Source organism: Trichomonas vaginalis, chromosome I (genome assembly GCF_026262505.1).
Source record: "Trichomonas vaginalis G3 chromosome I, whole genome shotgun sequence".
NCBI lineage: Eukaryota > Parabasalia > Trichomonadida > Trichomonadidae > Trichomonas > Trichomonas vaginalis.
Window position 1 is genome coordinate 8235652 of NC_067203.1, and position 19535 is coordinate 8255186.

At 29.1% G+C, this 19535-nt stretch overlaps 6 protein-coding genes across 6 annotated transcripts, besides 3 other annotated features; 2 read left to right on the forward strand and 4 right to left on the reverse strand.

The window, feature by feature from the left end:
* Positions 1 to 970: 970 nt before the first annotated feature.
* On the reverse strand, positions 971 to 1186 carry TVAGG3_0950960 (uncharacterized protein; the record flags this gene model as incomplete). The annotated part of the gene is made up of 1 exon (XM_051253243.1): positions 971 to 1186. The coding sequence occupies one exon, from the start codon at positions 1184 to 1186 to the stop codon at positions 971 to 973; it is 216 nt and encodes a 71-aa protein (XP_051078817.1).
* A 1130-nt stretch (positions 1187 to 2316) lies between these two features.
* Positions 2317 to 17034: a mobile genetic element.
* Positions 8201 to 8881, forward strand: TVAGG3_0950980 (keratin-associated protein family; the record flags this gene model as incomplete). Its single annotated transcript, XM_001292880.1, has 1 exon — positions 8201 to 8881. The coding sequence occupies one exon, from the start codon at positions 8201 to 8203 to the stop codon at positions 8879 to 8881; it is 681 nt and encodes a 226-aa protein (XP_001292881.1).
* Positions 9093 to 9410, reverse strand: TVAGG3_0950990 (uncharacterized protein; the record flags this gene model as incomplete). The annotated part of the gene is made up of 1 exon (XM_051253244.1): positions 9093 to 9410. One exon carries the CDS (start codon positions 9408 to 9410, stop codon positions 9093 to 9095), a length of 318 nt encoding a protein of 105 aa, XP_051078818.1.
* On the reverse strand, positions 10724 to 11155 carry TVAGG3_0951000 (uncharacterized protein; the record flags this gene model as incomplete). The annotated part of the gene is made up of 1 exon (XM_051253245.1): positions 10724 to 11155. One exon carries the CDS (start codon positions 11153 to 11155, stop codon positions 10724 to 10726), a length of 432 nt encoding a protein of 143 aa, XP_051078819.1.
* On the reverse strand, positions 13179 to 15717 carry TVAGG3_0951010 (DNA/RNA polymerase superfamily; the record flags this gene model as incomplete). Its single annotated transcript, XM_051253246.1, has 1 exon — positions 13179 to 15717. A coding segment is annotated over one exon (2539 nt), but the record flags the coding sequence as incomplete, so codon positions are not given.
* A 1017-nt stretch (positions 17035 to 18051) lies between the features above and the next one.
* On the forward strand, positions 18052 to 19107 carry TVAGG3_0951030 (protein of unknown function (DUF3447); the record flags this gene model as incomplete). The annotated part of the gene is made up of 1 exon (XM_001581532.1): positions 18052 to 19107. One exon carries the CDS (start codon positions 18052 to 18054, stop codon positions 19105 to 19107), a length of 1056 nt encoding a protein of 351 aa, XP_001581582.1.
* Positions 19108 to 19446: 339 nt separating this feature from the next.
* Positions 19447 to 19478: a mobile genetic element.
* Positions 19448 to 19535: part of a mobile genetic element that runs on past the window's edge.

A 19535-nucleotide genomic window follows, 5' to 3' on the forward strand; every position in this document is an offset into this window, starting at 1 on the left:
ATATTAAGGATAAATGGTTTAAACGAATTCCAACCACTAAAGTTCTTTGTAAATTAATGATCAAAACCGAGGCCAAAGAATTTCATGAATTTACATATCATCCAAATAAAGTTTCAGAACTAGAAAATGAAAAACTTCAGAAAAAATTAAACGATAGACTTTCAAATGATCGTATTGAAAAAATAAATAAACTAGCAGAAGTTGCATTTAATAATGAAATATTTGATGAATATAACCTTGAACTCAGTGATGGACTTTAAGTCCTGGGCTTTAAGGACCCGGGCTCAACGAGTTATGATTTATGAAATCAATTATTTGATTCATTCTTTCTTCAATAATTTCTATTCTTTTTGTTAAATCATCAATTTTCATTAATGAGGTGATTCTTGATTGAGGAATAGATTTTAAACTAACAACACCTTTTATTTTTGAAATTTTGAATCCATCAACTTTAAACATTTTATTCAATTTACATGTTGTCAATTCTTCAAATAATTTTTTATTCTTCGCGTAATAGTCATTAAATTCTTCAACAGATGAAAAAATTTTTATTTCAGTAATGGTTTAACAACGTTTATTTTTTTTTGAACATTTTCACTTTCATTATTTCTTCCTCCTCTGTTTTCATTTATTTTTAATATGGTTTCATTTATCATTAAATAAAAATTAGAATATAAGTGATGAAATATATTTTTTAATTAATATTAAATCAGAAATGGCGGCAGGATTCTTTAAAAAATTATGGGAAGGAATTAAGAAAGCGGCGTTGGGTTCATCAAAAAATTATTAAACCCATTGCAAACTTTTTGGCACCAGTAGCGAAAACGGCAGGAACTATCATAGGTGGAGTATTAGGTACTAAAGCAGGTAATCCGGCGATGGGAGCACAAGCAGGTAACGCAGTTGGTGGAATTGCTGAAGGAATACTTAATAAAATAGGAGGAAAGTAGTGGAAAAATAAATATTATTTTTATCTTAGTATCGGTTGAAGTCTTTGATAAACTTTTTCTCCTTTATTTAATATTTCTCTTATTGGGGCAGCTTTTGGTGTTATTGATTCAGCAACATCACTAATTGCTTCTTTATTCTTAAATATCCAATTTGCTCCTTTCTTCATTGTTTCCCAAACTTTATGCGCTCCTCTTTTTACTTTATCCCATAACTTTTTAAAGAATCCTGCAGCCATACTTGATTATTTCATTAAAATTAAAAATTCATTTTCATCTTTTAATTTTGATTTTTTTATTTCATCATAAATGACGACTAACTATTTGGTGCCAAACACTAAACCGATTAATGGAAATGTTTCATTCATTCGAAAAGATAAATGAAATATTCGCAAAGAATGACGGTAGAAGATATTATAGAGAACTTGAAAGTTCATGCTATGACTCTGATGCTCCATATTTTGATGATAAACAAACTCATTTAAGAATTACAAATCCGGCTCATGATGTGAACCAATTAGGTGACACATATATTAAACGTAAAGTTAAAGCAACTTTAGTTTCAAATAAAGCTTTCACATGTGATGTCGCTTTTAAATGCATGCGTTTATTCGTTGGTTATAAATCATCAAATCAAAACTTTAAGCAATTAGAAGTAGAAACCGAAAGAGGTGATGCCGGCTATCTTCAGATGGATTGTGCCCGTGAATCTTTCGCATTTGCAACATATAAACCAAAATCAGAAAGGAAAGTTAAAAAGTTTGTTCATTCATTATATAACAATGTCCAAAAATATGATAACTCAGTATGTGGTAAATATATTGACCCCTCGGAAGTTTTCAAGAGAGCAAATGAAGAAGTTGATGTCACTTTTGATATGATTATTCCGGTAAACGATTTGTTAGCATTTCAGGCGTTCGATGATTATCCTAAATCATTTGGTGATATCATTCTTAAATATTATGTTTTCAGGGATACTTTAGTATTTTGTCAGGTTGACCCGTTAAGAGTTGCTGATTTACAAAATTACGTTTATGAAAAGATAACTGATGAAAATTATGAAAAGATTATGAATCATGTTTATAAATATGATCGCAAATTCCAACAAATCGGACTTCCTGCCAAATTAATTACAAGCTTAGCCGCTACATCTGCTGACGCAACAGTTGAAGACGTTATTATTTCATGCACAAAGATGGAAGTTTTAGAGGATAAATGCATTACACCAGGATATGGTTTAATTGAAGAATCAGTTAAAGCAATACCACGTTTATTCAGTAAGGAAGATCCATTCATGATTCCAGCTCAACATATTGACGTTCGTTCACTAAATGGAGGTTGCATCACTCCTGAAATCAGCTCAGATTTCTCATACGCTCTTCATAATGTTACAGATGTTGTGTTAACATTTCCGAAGAATGCAATGCAAAGAACAGTTTTAGAAAATCCAATGCTTCGAGGTCTTCAGGTCACTATAGATTCCAGAAACTTCCCCGATCAAGCGATGACCACAGTGGGTGACATATTCTTTACACGTATGCTTCAAGCTTCTGATTTAGATGGAGTGAATGAATGCACGGAAGAATACGAGGACTCATTAACTAGACCACTGAATGATGATAATGGCACGCCATTAGCTAGAACATGGAAAGACCAAACTTCATTCTTATGCACTATTCCAGTTCAACGTGATGGAGCGGGTATATTCTTTGATGGATTAGAAACTTTCAACTCACAAGTTACAGTACAAGTGAAAGCTTATCCAATCATTCAGGGTGAAAATGACACTTACTGTTCAAAGGTGACAAATCCTCCTCAGGTTTGGTTTACTAGGACTACATATTGGACATGGACACCGGATGAAGGTTTGAAATATCATCAACAGGTACACCACCACAGTATAGAAGTTCATATGATGAAATATTGATGAATAGAAATGTTTAAAATTATAAATTTATTTTTGATTAAATGGATTTAAATTCTGAAGAATTAGGAGTATATAATACATATAGATGATATGATTAATGAAGCATTGAGTGATAATAGAAATGCTCTATCTAAGGAAAAATTAATGAAAATTCCATATTCTGAATGTTATTTAAATTCAATCACTGCAGCAATTGGTAAACAAAATAAAGGTAAAACATTAACGATATTAAAACAAATTATCATTATTGCTAACACTTCCCCCTATTCACATGTGTTAATTTATATCAACCGTTCAGGTTCACCTTCAGATGATACATTTGAATCTTTAAAGCATTTAATCAAAATTCCAATTATTTATTTATCACAAGAAGAAGCAGAAGATTATTTAAAAAACTTTTTAATGTATAAAGAATTATATAATACAATCAAGAAGCAAGGATTAGAGGATAAAATTATTGATAAACAAGGGATGAATTATTTGAAACACTTTCTATTTCAAATTTTGATAAAGAATTTTTGCATTCACTAATTTTTCTAGATGATGCCGTGAAATCAAAACTAATAACTAATGAGAAATCATATTTTAATCAATTATTAACTCAATGTCGACATATTCAGTGTTCATTCTTTATGGCTGTTCAATACTTCAAAGCATTAAGCACAAACATTAAATCAAACCTGTCCACCCTTTTCATTTTCAGTGGTTTTAGTCGTCAACAGTTGAACGTTATGCTTTATCAAGTGAATTTACCAATGAGCATTAATGAACTTTACACACAATATCAACAATTAGGAGAACATGGAAAAATAATAGTTGATTTAAAAAAGTTAAATTAAATTGATTAACTTTTTATAATTAATTTTTATTTTTTATTTATAATTAAACATGACAGAAATAGCAAATCTTCTACAGGTTCCATTAAAACAAGGACAAACAAAAAGGGTGCATATAATAGAACTATGAAAGTTCCAGACGGAATGAAAGAATTAGTCCACATTGTTGCCGGTCTTCAAAAGGATGTTAAACAAATGAGAAACGTTTTAACATTACCAGAAGCTCAAGCATATGCCAAACGTCATGGACCAAATTGGGAAGCACATGAAGCAGACATTACAGGACCAAATGGAAAGCCTGATGGTATAAATGAAGTCTTTGTTACTGATGGTCAAGGAAATATTAAAGTCATAAATGGGTATAAATTAACAATGACGGATTATCCTAAACGTAAAGCATATAATGAACGTTATCCTATGCAATTTGATGAAAATGGAAAAGCTGTTAAACAACATATCGGAGACAGTAAAATGGTCCAATTATTCATACCGTCATAATCCATATTCTTATTTCAATGAAGAATTAAATGCTATTGAAGAGGACCGGATTACCTCAATATGTTAACCAGTTTGATGGTCAATATGCAAATTTGAGACCTGAAATTCCAGCTAAGAAATTCTTTAAAGTTGCTTTATTCGATCCAGTGTTCAATGAACAGAAAGAAGCAATGAAAGCAGAATTTAAACCAATTCAAGTGGCAAGAATTTCTTCATCTTCACTTTCAGAAGCGTTCAAGGAATTGATAAAGAAACCACTTTATTCTCAACAAGGTTATAACTTTGATTTAATTAAAGAAAGTGATAGACGTAAATTAGAAAAATCAGATGGTTTTAAGAATGCATGTAATGAAATGATTAAAGATATTGTAAATGATAAAATAAGACTGGAAGAAACTCAAACAATATCAATAACATAATTGGTGCAGTTACAAAGAAAGTATAAGCAAACAAGGATGAACCTTGGGATATTACCGTAACAACTAAATAAAACTTTAAATATATTTTTCTTTTTTTTATTCAATTATAAATGAGAAGACGTTTCACAAGTCAAAAGAACACAAACGCAAAAGCAGAGATTACGGTTGGTTATAACGTAAATGATGATAAATCACGAATTATTCAAAATGTTAAAGTTAATGTTAGTCCTGAATTAACAAGGTCAGCAACTCAACCAAATTTATTAACTCGTGACTTACCAGGAGGAGCAAAATAAAGAAGATGGAGACCCAATCATTTTATCTGAACCGGTAAAGAACCTGTTGAAATTCCCACTTATCCAACATACCCCCCACCAAACATGAAACCCAGGAATCTACGATTCCAGTCGCAATGCGCCATATAAAATAGACATTAATTCTGAATTAATGAAAATTTACCGTGATATAATAATTAATAATTATGATTCAATAATAAATTTAATTGACCAATCGGTTTAATTATTTTACCTTATGAATCATTAATTCACATTATCGCCATTCTTTGTGATGTTCAAGATTCAGACGTTAAGATTCAATTTTTCATAGATGATGAGGTTTCATGCTGCGGAACAGTTGCAAAAATAAATCCTATAAAGGATATTAGCACAATTAAGATATCAAAGAACGGAACAACAACTGAACTTCATTTAACATATAATGATATTTATAATAAAAATAGTTGATGAATATAAAATATCACTTGAAAAATTCTTTGTTAAGGCTATTTAATATTCAAGCATTAACATTATCGAATAATAATCCTTTGAATCATAATCAATAATAATTGACCTTTCACCAGTTTCTATCGTTTGTTTTATTTCTTTTTGTTCCCCACTATCTGGATCGGTCATTGTAATTGTTTTTGTTATAGTATCAGCTTTATCTTTAACTTCAATCTTTTTTCCATCGGGATATTTAAACCAAAATTCCAAAAATTCGATATTGTCAATCTGTTCATATTTTAATCTATCAATTACATTTTTAATACCATCTGAAAATCTTATGAAATGGTCATTATATGGGTTTGATTGAACTAAATTTGAATGAAGTGAAATATAACCTGTTGATGAATATGACATCGACTCATATTTTCTGAAAACACTAAAATTTATAACATGAATGAATTTCTTATTCGTTGAATTTATGAATTCTTGAGGTAATCTTATTCTAGTTTTATTTATCACTGGAAAATAACGCTTTACCATATTTTTAATCGTAATAAAAATGTCAATTATCAATATTATTTCGAATAATAACTGTGAATTAAATTTAACAGTTAGTGGAATTTATAATGTTACTCTCGTTTCTGTGAGTGGTAAATTTAATCCCATTCTTTTAGACCCTTCAGATTATATATCATTTATTAAAGATGACCATGAAAAAACGTATGATATGTATATAAATAATGTGATAGCGAAATGGGATATTAACATGATTTTAAGTTATTTAAATGAATCATTTATCGTATGGTATGAAGAAAATTTTAAATCAAAACCTGATAAACTTTTTGAACTTGATGAAATAAATAACCTTATTAAATTTCCGCTGAAAATTAAATTTTGTACTCCTCATCTTCGTTCATTGTTGGGGATATTAAATTTTGAAAAAGATGTTGGGGATGTTTTGTATTCTGACACTGGTTCCAATTTCATTTTAATCAAATGTGATAAAGTTAATACCCCAATGAGATTTTCACATCAAACATTAGACCCTAACTCTTACCCATCAATACAAAACATTTTATCCATCAACTTAAACACATTTTCTTTATCATATCCGTTTCAATTATCCGGGAATTCATTTATTCTTCATTCAAAAGATTTATCAAATATTAAATTTAGAATAACTGACCTATTTGATTGTGATTTAGAATTCATGAATGAAATATTATGGCAATTTCAAATAGAAAAAATAGCTGATGAGATAACAGATTAAATATTTATTTTTAAATCGTAATAAATGATTAAAAAACAACAAACAAACAACTTAAGGCAAACCATTACATACCATATGCATATAATTCAAAGACGGCAGAACAAACACAAAGGTTGAATATATGGAGATTTGGAGATAGTATTGAAAAATGACCATTTCGAATTCGTTTGCAAAGGTGGTGCGGTGATATCAAATATAAAAGAAATTTTATTTATGAATTCAAAAATTAAAGGAATAACGGATGATATAACATCAATTCCACCAGAAGAACAGAGATATTACGCATTAAATGCATTTCCTAAAGTTTTGAAGATTGGAAGATTTAATTTAAATGAGGAATTCATAGAAGGTTTCCTAAACGACATAATGAAGAAAGCAGATAAGGAATATGTGGATAGTGAGTTAGGGAAGAGGACAGATAAGGAATATGTGGATGAAAAAGATAATGAAATTAAAGAAATGGTTAAATGGTATCATGAACGGACATCAAAGATTTTAAAAACTAAAGCTGATACAGGATGGGTTTCAGGATGTTTAGACCTTAAAGCGGATAAAACATATGTTAATGATGAGTTAGGGAAGAAGGCAGATAAGGAAAAAGTTATTTCATTCATTAATACTGAGTTAGCAAAGAAAGCTGATATATCATTTGTTAATGAAGAAATAAAACAATCAGAGGTTTATTTTACCCCACCATTTTTAAATTTTATGAAATCATCAGATAAAACATTTGAAGATATTGAATGGTTATGTTTCGATGGAGTGACCATGTATTTATTTTATATAGGTGGAGCGCTTTATTATTTTAAAACAAATGATTTTAAAAACTATGAATCATTTACTCCATCCGTTTTGAATCCTGATACACGAGAGCCAATCATTAATCCAAGAATTTTTTATGTTGAATATAATAACGGTAAATTTATGGGAATGATAACGGATGGAGTAAATGATTTTCGCCCTTGTTATTCATTCGATTGTATCCAATGGTTCAAATGTAATTTAAATCAAGATGTTAAATTTAAATATCCAAATAATCCTATTAGATGTGTTAATAATAAATGGGTACTAATTTATGAAAACAATCAAATTTTCATTAGTGAGGATGGGATAAATTATTATATGTTTAGTATGATGTCATCAGATTTGAAAATTGATTATACAAGTAAGTGGTATTACATTAACAACATGTATTTTATCCTACAAAATGATAAAATTTATAGATCATATTCAATACCATCTGTTCGTTTTGAACAAATTTTTCAAGCTGATGGAGACATTGAAGCTTTATGTTATGCTTCAAATGTTTGTGTTCTTGTTTCAGGTAGTATGGTGTATTCATATCCTGTAAGTTATAACAGACATATTTATTTATCACAAGATTTTTCAAGTTGGGAATTGGTTTATTCATTCACTCCAAAATTTACTCGAAATTATAGATTTACAAATTTGTTTTATATTGATGGGTATTTCATTGCTTTTGGATGTGGTGATTTAGTAAATATCAGTAGTGATGGAAAAAATTGGTCTGAAATCACAAAATTTCAAGATGTTAAAAAAGCAATTTTCAAAAATAATATGTTAATATTGATGACAATACCAATTTTAACTTCTTACACGATTTCAATATTATATAATAAATTCAATATTCATAATGGATTAGAGAAGAAAGCAGATAAGGAATACGTTAATACTGAGTTAGAGAAGAAAGCAGATAAGGAATACGTTAATACTGAGTTAGAGAAGAAAGCAGATAAGGAATACGTTAATACTGAGTTAGAGAAGAAAGCAGATAAGGAATACGTTAATACTAAATTAAATACAATTCTTGAGATGATTTACCCCATTGGTTCAATATATACATCAATGAATTCAACAAATCCGGCAAGTGTTTTAGGTTTTGGTACATGGCAACAAATAATCGATCGTTTCTTATATTGTGCTAACTCATCAAAACAAACAGGAGGAAGTAAAACAATTACGGGTGAAAATTTACCTGCTCATAGTCATTACGTTAATTTAAACACAACTGAAGCAGGATGGCATAAGCATAGATATTGGGATTGGTCCGGAATGATAAAAGGTAAAGGGTATGATGTTAAAGATGAAGTTAAATTTGCTATTAATTGTTACTGGAGCGATACACAGGGTTCAGGTAATCATACACATAATGTTTCAGGATATACACAAACGACGGGACAGAGTAAAGATTACATGCCTCCATTTATGACAGTTTACGCATGGTTTCGCACGGACTGAAAGTCATGAGCTCCAATTCAGCATACCTCAGTAATGAAATTATACAACTGAAGACCATAACCATAATATTAATGTTTTCATTATTTTTTTTCAGTGTGCCTATGTGCCCATGTGTGCCTAGGTCAATTAACTTCTCTGAAAAAGTGTGACAACATGACATTTTGACAACAGGGGTGAAAGGAGGAAGGCAAAAATAAATTCAAATCATACTTTATAAAGCTTCATTTACAGGTATTTCGTCGTCAGTAAATGAATCCTCATTATCGTTTAGTTCAACCTGTTTATATAATCCTTTCATTTCTTCTTTCAAAACATAACACCACGTCTGTTTACCGTCTATTCTTCTTCGTTTCTTATCACATTTATCCTTAATGCTCATTTGAAAATTCTTGTCTTTCATGTCTGATGGTTTGCAGAATAGAGCATTTTTACACGTCATACCTGCACACAATTCATCATAATGTGTATTTATCCATTCATCTAAAGGATTTGTTGATAATTCCATTAAATCTTGTTTGGCTTCAGTCATTGGTATAATTCGTACATTAAATGATGAAAGGTCGTAATTGATAAAATATGTTAGTAAATTATCATAAAATTCCTTTGTGCATGAATCCATTAAATTCTTGAAGTAATCAAATTGACCCTTAAATTTACCATTAACCCTTAAAACTACATATCTTCTGTCTCCAACTTCAATTTTGACAGGGTAAACGTTATTAGTTACGAAAATGAAATTGGCAACATTTTGAGCAGTTCTTCTGGGTTGATTCTTTTCATTAATTCTAATCTCATTATCCGTTATAATTGATTTCAAAGCGTTGAAGTTTGCGAGTCTGTCTTCACCAACATTCTTTCGTTGAGGGTTTTAGTTTCTGCCACAACTAATTCCTCAACTAATGAATCAATAACTTGTTCATCAGAAACGATAAAGTTGCTGTTGTTGTTTGTTGCTGTCATTTATATAGGAATAAAAAAATAAAAATAATTTTAAAACTAACTTTATTTTTGTAAGACATGAATTTTCACCCCTGTTGTCAAAATGTCATGTTGTCACACTTTTTCAGAGAAGTTAATTGACCTAGGCACACATGGGCACATAGGCACACTTCAGTTCTTCAAAAACGTAAGACATGAATTTTCACCCCTGTTGTCAAAATGTCATGTTGTCACACTTTTTCAGAGAAGTTAATTGACCTAGGCACACATGGGCACATAGGCACACTTCAGTTCTTCAAAAACGTAAGACATGAATTTTCACCCCTGTTGTCAAAATGTCATGTTGTCACACTTTTTCAGAGAAGTTAATTGACCTAGGCACACATGGGCACATAGGCACACTTCAGTTCTTCAAAAACTTTAGAACGACATAATTTAAATTTTTATTTTTATCATAAATGAATACCCCACAAGCTCAAAATTTACCACGAATCATAACAAGGGAGGAAATGATAAAAATGATGCGAGAACATGTTAAAAATAACAAACCACTAAAACTGAGAAAATGTGGTTATGCAGTAATGATGGAAAGAGAGATGTTGTCAAAGAGGAATAAAAATTAAATTTGGATAGAGTTTAAAAATTCATCTTTATTAAATTCATCTCTTCCAATCAATTTATTTATTCTATTAAATTCTTTTATTTTTGCTTCACTCAGTTTAAGGATTGAACGATAAGTTTCTAATTTTTCGATTATTTCTTCATCATTTTCAACCTCACCACATTGCGGCTTCTTTTTGTAATAGCATATTTTTGATTTAATTCTGTTTAGTTTCTTTTTATATTCATCGTCTGGACTCTTGACTGTTTTGTTGTCACTCATTTCTTACGAAATAAAAAAAATTAAATATTATTTAAATATAATGGAGTAATAAAATAAATCGGAATTTCTATTAATTTATTGTTAACCTCAACTAATGCATTGCCGTTAATATATCTAACAAATTCAGCTATTGTGTCAAATCTTCGTCTTCTTTTTGTCATTGATTTATCAGTTTTTCCATAATCGAGATGAATCAAAACTTTATCCCCTTGTTTAAAATTCATGAGCCCCGAATTAATTTGTTCACGTTTAACATCATTTAACCTTTCCATTTGCTTTCTAATATATTCCCATTCTTTTGAAATATCATTTTTCATTTCCACTGGTTTCATGTTAATAGTTCTATGCCATGTATTATTGTAATAATATACTAACTGTTGTATGATGGAGTCATGATTTCCATCCCAGTATATCTGACCGTTAACCCCTAACGCATCTCTAAGAGTTCTCATTACCGCATCAACTATTTTATTATGAAACGTATATGGAGAGGATGAAAAGTAAAAATTAATTTGTGGGAAATAATGAATCATAGTTGCCTGAAATCCTTTATCACCATCACCCCTGATATTATCTACTCTTTCATGATCTAGTAAGTATTGTATAGCTCTTCTTGTTTCCTGTTCTGTTTTCCCTTTCACCGGAATGCAATATAAATATCTAGTGTTAATGTTAATGGCGAATAAATAAGTAACGTTTCCTTTTGAATATTCCAATGATCGATTTCGTATGAATAAGGTGAAGGTGCAAATGATGGCGACTAAATTTTTCTTTAACGGTTGAATTTTTGGGTCAATTGGTTTATTTAATATCTTGAAATCCTTTTTAAAATCTTTTTGCTTCTTTAATGTTTGAAATGGATATAATAAAGTGAATGATGAAGGATTAACTGAAGGAGGTTTTGGTGTTGCAAGTGGTTTAATTTTATCTGCTTTGATTTTGGATTTCATTCCCCTTCATTAATTCTGGATGTATTCTATTCATTTGTTTTAAATATGCTGTATATAAAGGTTTGATATACTTTCCCGCTTCGAGTTTATGTTGAAGGATGAATTCCAAAAGTTGATCTTCATTTAAAAGTCGGGTTGAATATGTTTTAACTAATGAATCATAAATTAAAGCTTGTGCTTCATTTATGAGCTGCTGAACGTCCAAACTTTTCTCTTTTGGCTTTTGCGGCTCAGGATTATATAATTTATATAATTCATCAATATCTTTTTCAGTTAATACTTTATTTTTGAAATCTTTCAACTGTTTAAGTTGTGATTTACTTTTTCCCTTTGAATATTTTCCTTCTTTAATGTTCTCTCTTAAACGTTTAATTATTTTATCATGATATTTCAAAATTTCGTTTTTATAATACCGATAGTATTCATCCATATCATCACCCGTTATATTTTCATCATGTTTTTGAAGATATGCTTTTAAATCATAATAAGTAAGAAAATTTTGATTAAATACTAAATCATCAATTAAATTTTTTAAATCTGCGCTATTCATTTATATAAAAATAAAATCAATGTTTTATGGGTGCCCACCTCTTTGTCTCTTCTGTGGCATTTCATTAAATAAATGGCATACAACATCCATTTTCACAACATACAGCTTTAGTGTGTGCCCCTGTTAATGCAGTCTTACCGATTGTTAAGCGAGTCATTGACCCATTTTTAAGTTGTAAATTAATATTTTGACCATCGAAAATGACTTTATCATTTATTATATCCAAATAATTTTTAGGTGTTAATTGCTTATTTTGTCGTAAACTAATACCTTTCATTTTTTGTGCTATCTTTTTGAAGGAGTCTTCACCAATCATTCCGTTGAATGATGTATAACACTTAGGGCATAAAGCAACCATGTTATCACCTTGTTTCTCAATTGCTAAACCCAATAATTTTTTCTCATGTGCTTTTTCTTCAGCTTTATTCTTTAATTTAGGTTTAAATTTCTCATCAAAACAGAAGAAATCAAAAGGTGCGAATTTGAAAATGTTTTTATCATAAAATTGTTTATCGGTTACAATTGCTTGAAATGCTTGAGTGTTAGGAAGATTTGGGTCGCCAGCGATTGCCCAATATGATGAATCAGTATCACCTTCAATGAAATGAAAACGATTAACATTCATGCATTTATACATAAAATCATAAATGAAAACTAAATACCAGTATTTAGCATTATCTAAAGTAAAAAATGCCTCTTGTAAACATGTATCACATCTATAAAATCTATCTTTGAGCATCACTTGATACGTATCTTCACCTATTTCTCTTATGTTTTTAAACTTATTTGACATACATGCAACGCGTGCCTTCTGTGCATTCATTATTTTAGTCTTTGCGTAATTTTGTGTATTCATTGCATCGTAACCATATGATCCATTAAGTGAAATTTTGCAAAATAAACTTTTTCCTTTATTTCCTTCTAATTCAGCCTTTTGTCTTTCGTTCATAAATTTGTTCGCAAATTCATTAAAACAAGTATTTTTCGTAAATGTTAAAATTGATTGAATATCATCGATGATAAAATGAAATCTGTCTATTAGATACCAAAGATAATAAGAAGAAAATGGTTGATATTGGTTGTGTGTTGATGCTAACTGAGTTAATTTTCTCTGTTTCTGGTCAACCGGTAGATTGTTTGATTTCATGTAATTATACATAAAACTGCCAATTGTTTTTTCATCTGTGATAATATCTAAGTTTCTTATTATCGGTAAAAAGTTTATGTAATCATTAATGTATTTTTCATCAATGTGACCCTTTACTTCAGCCACGAATAAAGTATTTTTCTTCTTAATTATTCCCAGTGCTTTTGCTTTCTTTGTTGCTGTATCACAAATGATAACACCATTCAATCTTCCCGGCATATACATTTTATGGTCAGTATATTGAATGAAATCATGGGGATTAGATGAAAATGATGAAGGATATAATGAATTAAAGTCAACACCAACGAAATGAGTCATGATGTTGGAAGTGTCCTCATTTGATACTGTTTTAGTTTCTGGATTATATGAAAGTTTATTAATGTGTGTGATTCCTTTAAGATTAACACGATGTTGAACATTTGATAAACCACCAGTAATTCCATTACGGAGGATGTGATACGCTTCCACTGAATCTAAAGTCATTGGTAAATTATTTTTTAATGCATAATTTCTTAAATTGATTCTTAAACGTTGAACATCTTCATCTTTATTTGATTTTACCACATTGCAATAACAACACATTAACTGACAATTTTCTTTAGTATGTGGTTTTTCATTATCGATTCTATCCAATGTTGGTTTATTTGCATATGTAAACGCTTTACCACACATTTTGCATTTAGATGAAAGGATTAAATCGTGAAAATATTGATAGTCATCCATTGAAACATTGTTTTTGGTATCTCTTTTCGCCTTTTCATCTTGTTTCTTATATGATTCAATTTTATATTTCCAATACTTTTTCGTTAATTCAAAACTTGATTCCACATTTTCTTCTTCTGGATATGTTTCGTTAGGATTGAAGTTCTTATATGCTAACGCGTAACGAATCATTGATGCATTAGATGATAATGAAAGATTATGGAGCATGTCAATTTTATAAACAAATGTTTCTTCAATAATTTTATCAATTGGGTCAATCATAATTTCAACATCTTTATTGCAATAATGAATAAAATATTCTAATCTATTCTTAAAGTTTTTAGCATCATTGAGATATATTTGATAATCACTATCTGATATAGTTTCTTGTGTTAATGCTGAATAAAATGAATCTTGAGTGAATGGTTCCTTTTTATATAATTCATCTTCGTAATTCTCCCATGTGATGAATTGATATGGGAAGAATGATTTAACACGTGTTTTATTGTTTCCGAAATCTTGAGTGAATTGGTCTAATGTTCCACCCGCTATATAATTTCTGATGTCAATAAATCTCAATTCATATGGACAGTTTGTTTTCTTTACTATGACTTGCTTAAATTGAGAAGAAGAACCCAGCATTGATTTTATCTTCCATTTTGCAGTATTTAAATCACGAAGAATTAAATTTAAATCAAACTTTCCCGAATTAAAACCAATGATATTCACTTTATTAAATTCTTCATCTAAAAGCTCTTTCATTGCTCCCTTTTGTTTCTCATTTAATGTATGGGACTTCAATAATTCTTCATATTGTTCAATATTTGATTTAGCAACTAATGAACAGGTTGAAAATAAAAATTCAATCCAATCAGAGATGAACGAATCACTTGATGTTAAGCAAAAATTCCTCGTAAATGTTTTATCGTTTAATTTAACCGTTGATGATACCATAAATGGTTTTAAGTAAGCGTTCAAAGTTGCACATTCAGAAAGTTGAAGTTCTTCTTTAGTCTCTAATGTTTCGAAGTCAAAAGTAATATAATATCTTGTTGGTTTATAATATTCCTGCAAATTATGTGCTAATAGCCATTGATATATCTTCTGTTTCGTGATATGTGGTGCATATGGTTGCTGTGTGTTTTGCAATTGTACGTCTTGAATTAATCTTCCATTATTTTCTTTACATTTCTCACAATGTTTTAAAAATCTTCTTTGGTTTTTCCTTTCTGGATCATCACGGATAGAATATACTTCTTCTTTGCAAAAGGGGCAAACTTTATATCCTGTGAGTGCTTCAACGTCTGTTATTCTGTCAGCGTGAAGTTTTCCACATGGACTCTGTGTTAATAAAATATTTACTGTTTCAAATTCTGGATCTATCATTATTGATTCCACTAATGGAAAGTCTACCTTGTTAATGTCTACGTCTTCTGGTTGAGGATCACAATAATAGAAATCAATATTAACGTTTAACATTCTCGCTAATCTCTCACTTTCTGATGAAATGTCAAACCCTTCATATGAATCTATTGCTTCATTTAAATAACTTCTACGAGTTTTAGGATTAACACCATCAGGAATGTTATAGAAGCGTTTAAATAACCTTCTACCTTCGGCTCTTATTTGATTATCATTCATTTTAGCTGTTCCGTTTTTGTTCATTTATGTAAGAATAAAAATTAGAATAAAAAATAAAGTTTATTTTTTTAAAGTCCGAGACTCAGAGAGTCCAGGGCTAAAGTCCATAAAATGAATTAAGAACACACAAATTTTTATCATCTGCAACGTGACGAATACATTTTTTAATTTACTCAAGAATGCGTAACCTGATACATTAAATCTAATTCCTGTCTTATTTAATTTCACAACTTTGAAAAGGAATGTGTGAATAGCTATGAAATGATGACGAGATGATTTATGTGTTGCTTCCATTTTTTCTGAAATGAATAATGAATAAATATAATGTTTATAGGTTTTCATATCTTTTATGTTCTTAATAACGAATGGAATAGATCTTTCCACTTCGTCCTCCTTCGGAGCTGTTCTTTCATATGAAACATCAACGGTATCTTCAACAATGAAACCACAATCACATAAAATTTTATATGTACCAATTGTTTCTTTTGATATTTTATCTAACAAATCAAAAACTTTATCAACACCTGTACATTTATTTAAATAATAATTTGTGTAAATATCATGGTCTTCTTTCTTAATCGTATTTGTTGCATATGTTACATTTTTCAGTGCTTTTTTGAATTTTTCAGAATCAAGAGGAGGTGAAAGTAATATACATGGATAATCTCCATCGTCAATAAACTGAAGCTTATGTTTATGAATAAATTTTGTGCCTTCTTCTGAAAGTGTTTCGTCAATATCACCATCTAATAAATTTTTAGTTGATTCCAAAAAGTAATTTTTATATCTTTCCTCATGTGATTTTTGAACTTCTGATTCTGAAGCTGGGATATTCATTAAACCCTCTACTTCATTCTCATTATATTTTTCAACTTCTCTTAATTCCTTAATTTTTTCATTTATTTCATCTCTTATTTTTTTCAGTCTTTCAATTTCAATTTCATCATATTCATCATCTTTAATTCGTTCTTCATAATATTCAGGGAAAACATTAGGTTCTTTAGGTTTTTCTTTTTCTTTAGATGTGGGATATAAGAAATTTATAACATCATCTTTATTCATTTTTCCATCATAATCAAATTCATTTAAAAACTCCGCGAATTTTTGACAATTTCTTAAATAATATTTATTAACTTCATAACCTGCCTCCTCTAATATATCCTTTATTTCCTCATTTGTGAATCCTGAATATCTAACATCGTTAGTTTTGACACTCATTTTCTTACGAATTAAAAAAAATAAATTATTCATAAGTTATATATTAATTTAATAAATTATATTATCATTTATAATAAAATTTTTCAAAATGCAGATAAATTTTAACATGTTCGAAATGAAATTATTATAAAATATATTCTTTTTATTAATGGTAATATAGGAATTGTAGGAATAAAAACTTTTTATAAATTATTCATAAATTTTTAAAATCTGCTATTCAGAAGTATGTTCAAAAATCATTCAATTATGTGAGAATTCTTACGATTACAAAATTTTTTAAATCTTGATTTATTCAAAAACGTAAGAATAAAAACCGTAAGAGTCATACATTTTTTACTTCATATGTTAAAAAAAATGATACAAAATCGTTCAATATTGTATGAATTCTTACGTTTATTTTTTTTCATTCATGAATGATAATTATTTCTAATTTCTTTTACTCTCTCGTACAAACTAGATTTAAAGAATTCAGATTTTTCCCCATAATCTCCTAAATGTTTTCTAATCTTATCGGTTTTCCATTCATTATATGAAACTGTATAAACTTTATCTTTATCTTTGCATCTTTCATCACTTCCAATATATTTATATCTCAGTTTTGATTTTGCATTTTCATAATCATTAACGTTTAATAATTCACAATCTTCCTTTTTAAATAAATGTTTCACATATTCAGGATTAACAATTCTGTAATATTGTTTTCCTTTATATCTTTGAATGTAAACAGGAACACCATCCTCTAAAATTCTATTATCCACTTTATCTGGTTTTACTTGTTGGGTCATTTATGTAAGAATAAAAAAATAAATTATTTTAAAATTAATGTTAATTTTTAATGATGTAAAATCGTTCAATATTGTATGAATTCTTACGTTTACAAAAAAAGTCACACACCCCGCTCGCATCTACTACTCAAAAATCTTAAATATTAATATAAGTATCTGGATGAAAATCCTATTGCCTTCGACTTTTCATTGTTGTTGCATTCAGGTCTATGAACTTAAGCAAAATTCATAAATTAAATCGAAAATCTTTGTGGTCATAGTTTTCTGGATGTATAACATTACATTTTCCCCTTCTAATGAATTTAAAGGGTATCCTATATGGTAAAATGCAATTTTATAACTTTTAAAATTTTTTATGTCTGATCAAGACATTCATCCAAATAAATTCAGTGAATTGCGAAGTATCTTCAAATCCTACATTGACTCATACAATGCAATATATCAGCTAAAAACCCAAAATGAAGAAGAATTAAATCAAATTTACAAAATGATCAAAACAGAATTGATTGATTCAAAGAAATTTCAACCTACATATATTATAAGAGACATTTTAAATATTATTCCATATAGCAATCGCTATACAAAGCCATATTTATATCTTGCCAAACTCATATCTGATGATTACAATATCACAGAGGTCAACAATGACAGCAGTATTTCAAGCATCCTATTTTACAAAGAATCTGGAATTAAATTAGACAAATCTATTGATTACGATCAATTTAACTCAGAAAATCTGGATATTCATACAGAAAATACAATTTACAGAGCAATTATGTATAATGACTTAGAAAGATTCATTACATTCACTGAAAGAGAAGGATTTGATAAAGATCAAACACTTAAAAGCCGTTTATATCAATATCCTTTTTATGGATATTCATTACTTGAATTATGCTGTTACCACGGAGCAGTTGATTGTTTCAAGTTATTAAGAACAAAATTTAACTCAGAAATAACTGATACATGTCTAGAATTATCATTTTTAGGAGGAAATCCAGAGATCATGAGTGAATGTTTGAAATATAAAAAACCAAATCAGGATTGCATGAGAAATGCAATTATTTCACACAACATTGATTTTGTTACATTCTTGATGAATGAGTACAATATAGAGATTAATTTAACACTTTGCGGGTATTATCAAAATCTTGAATCATTTTTGGTTTATTTCGATCAATCTAATGATATTAACAAATGCTTTCTTTTTTCCTCATTGTTTGATTTTCTATCCATTTGCGAATATTTCATTTCTCATGGTGCGAAAATCAATAAAAAAGTAAATATGGAGACACCGTATTTCATATTGGAGTACGCAATATTAGTAAAGAAATTATTGAAGTTCTTATTTCGCATGGTGCGAATATCAATGAAAAAAATGGAAATGGAGACACCATACTTCATATTGTAGCAGGATGGGATAAAAAAGAAACAGTTGAACTTCTTATTTCGCATGGTGCAAATATTAATGAAAAAAATAAATGTGGAGACACTGCACTTCATATTGCAGCACGATGGAATTTTAAAGAAACAGCTGAAGTTCTTATTTCACATGGTGCGAATATCAATGAAAAAAATAAATATGGAGACACCCCACTTCATATTGCAGCAAGATGGAATCATAAAGGAACAGTTGAACTTCTTATTTCGCATGGTGCGAAAGAATAATATTCTTACAAAAGATACTATTCTTTCTTTTTCTGATATTTTCGAAGATGAATTAAATTAAAAATAAAAAATAAAATAAAAATTAAGGGTGCACTTACCACTTTCTGACATTCTATGAAAAAATTAATATATCTCTATTTTGATAGCAGAAAAGTATAGCAGCTATATTAG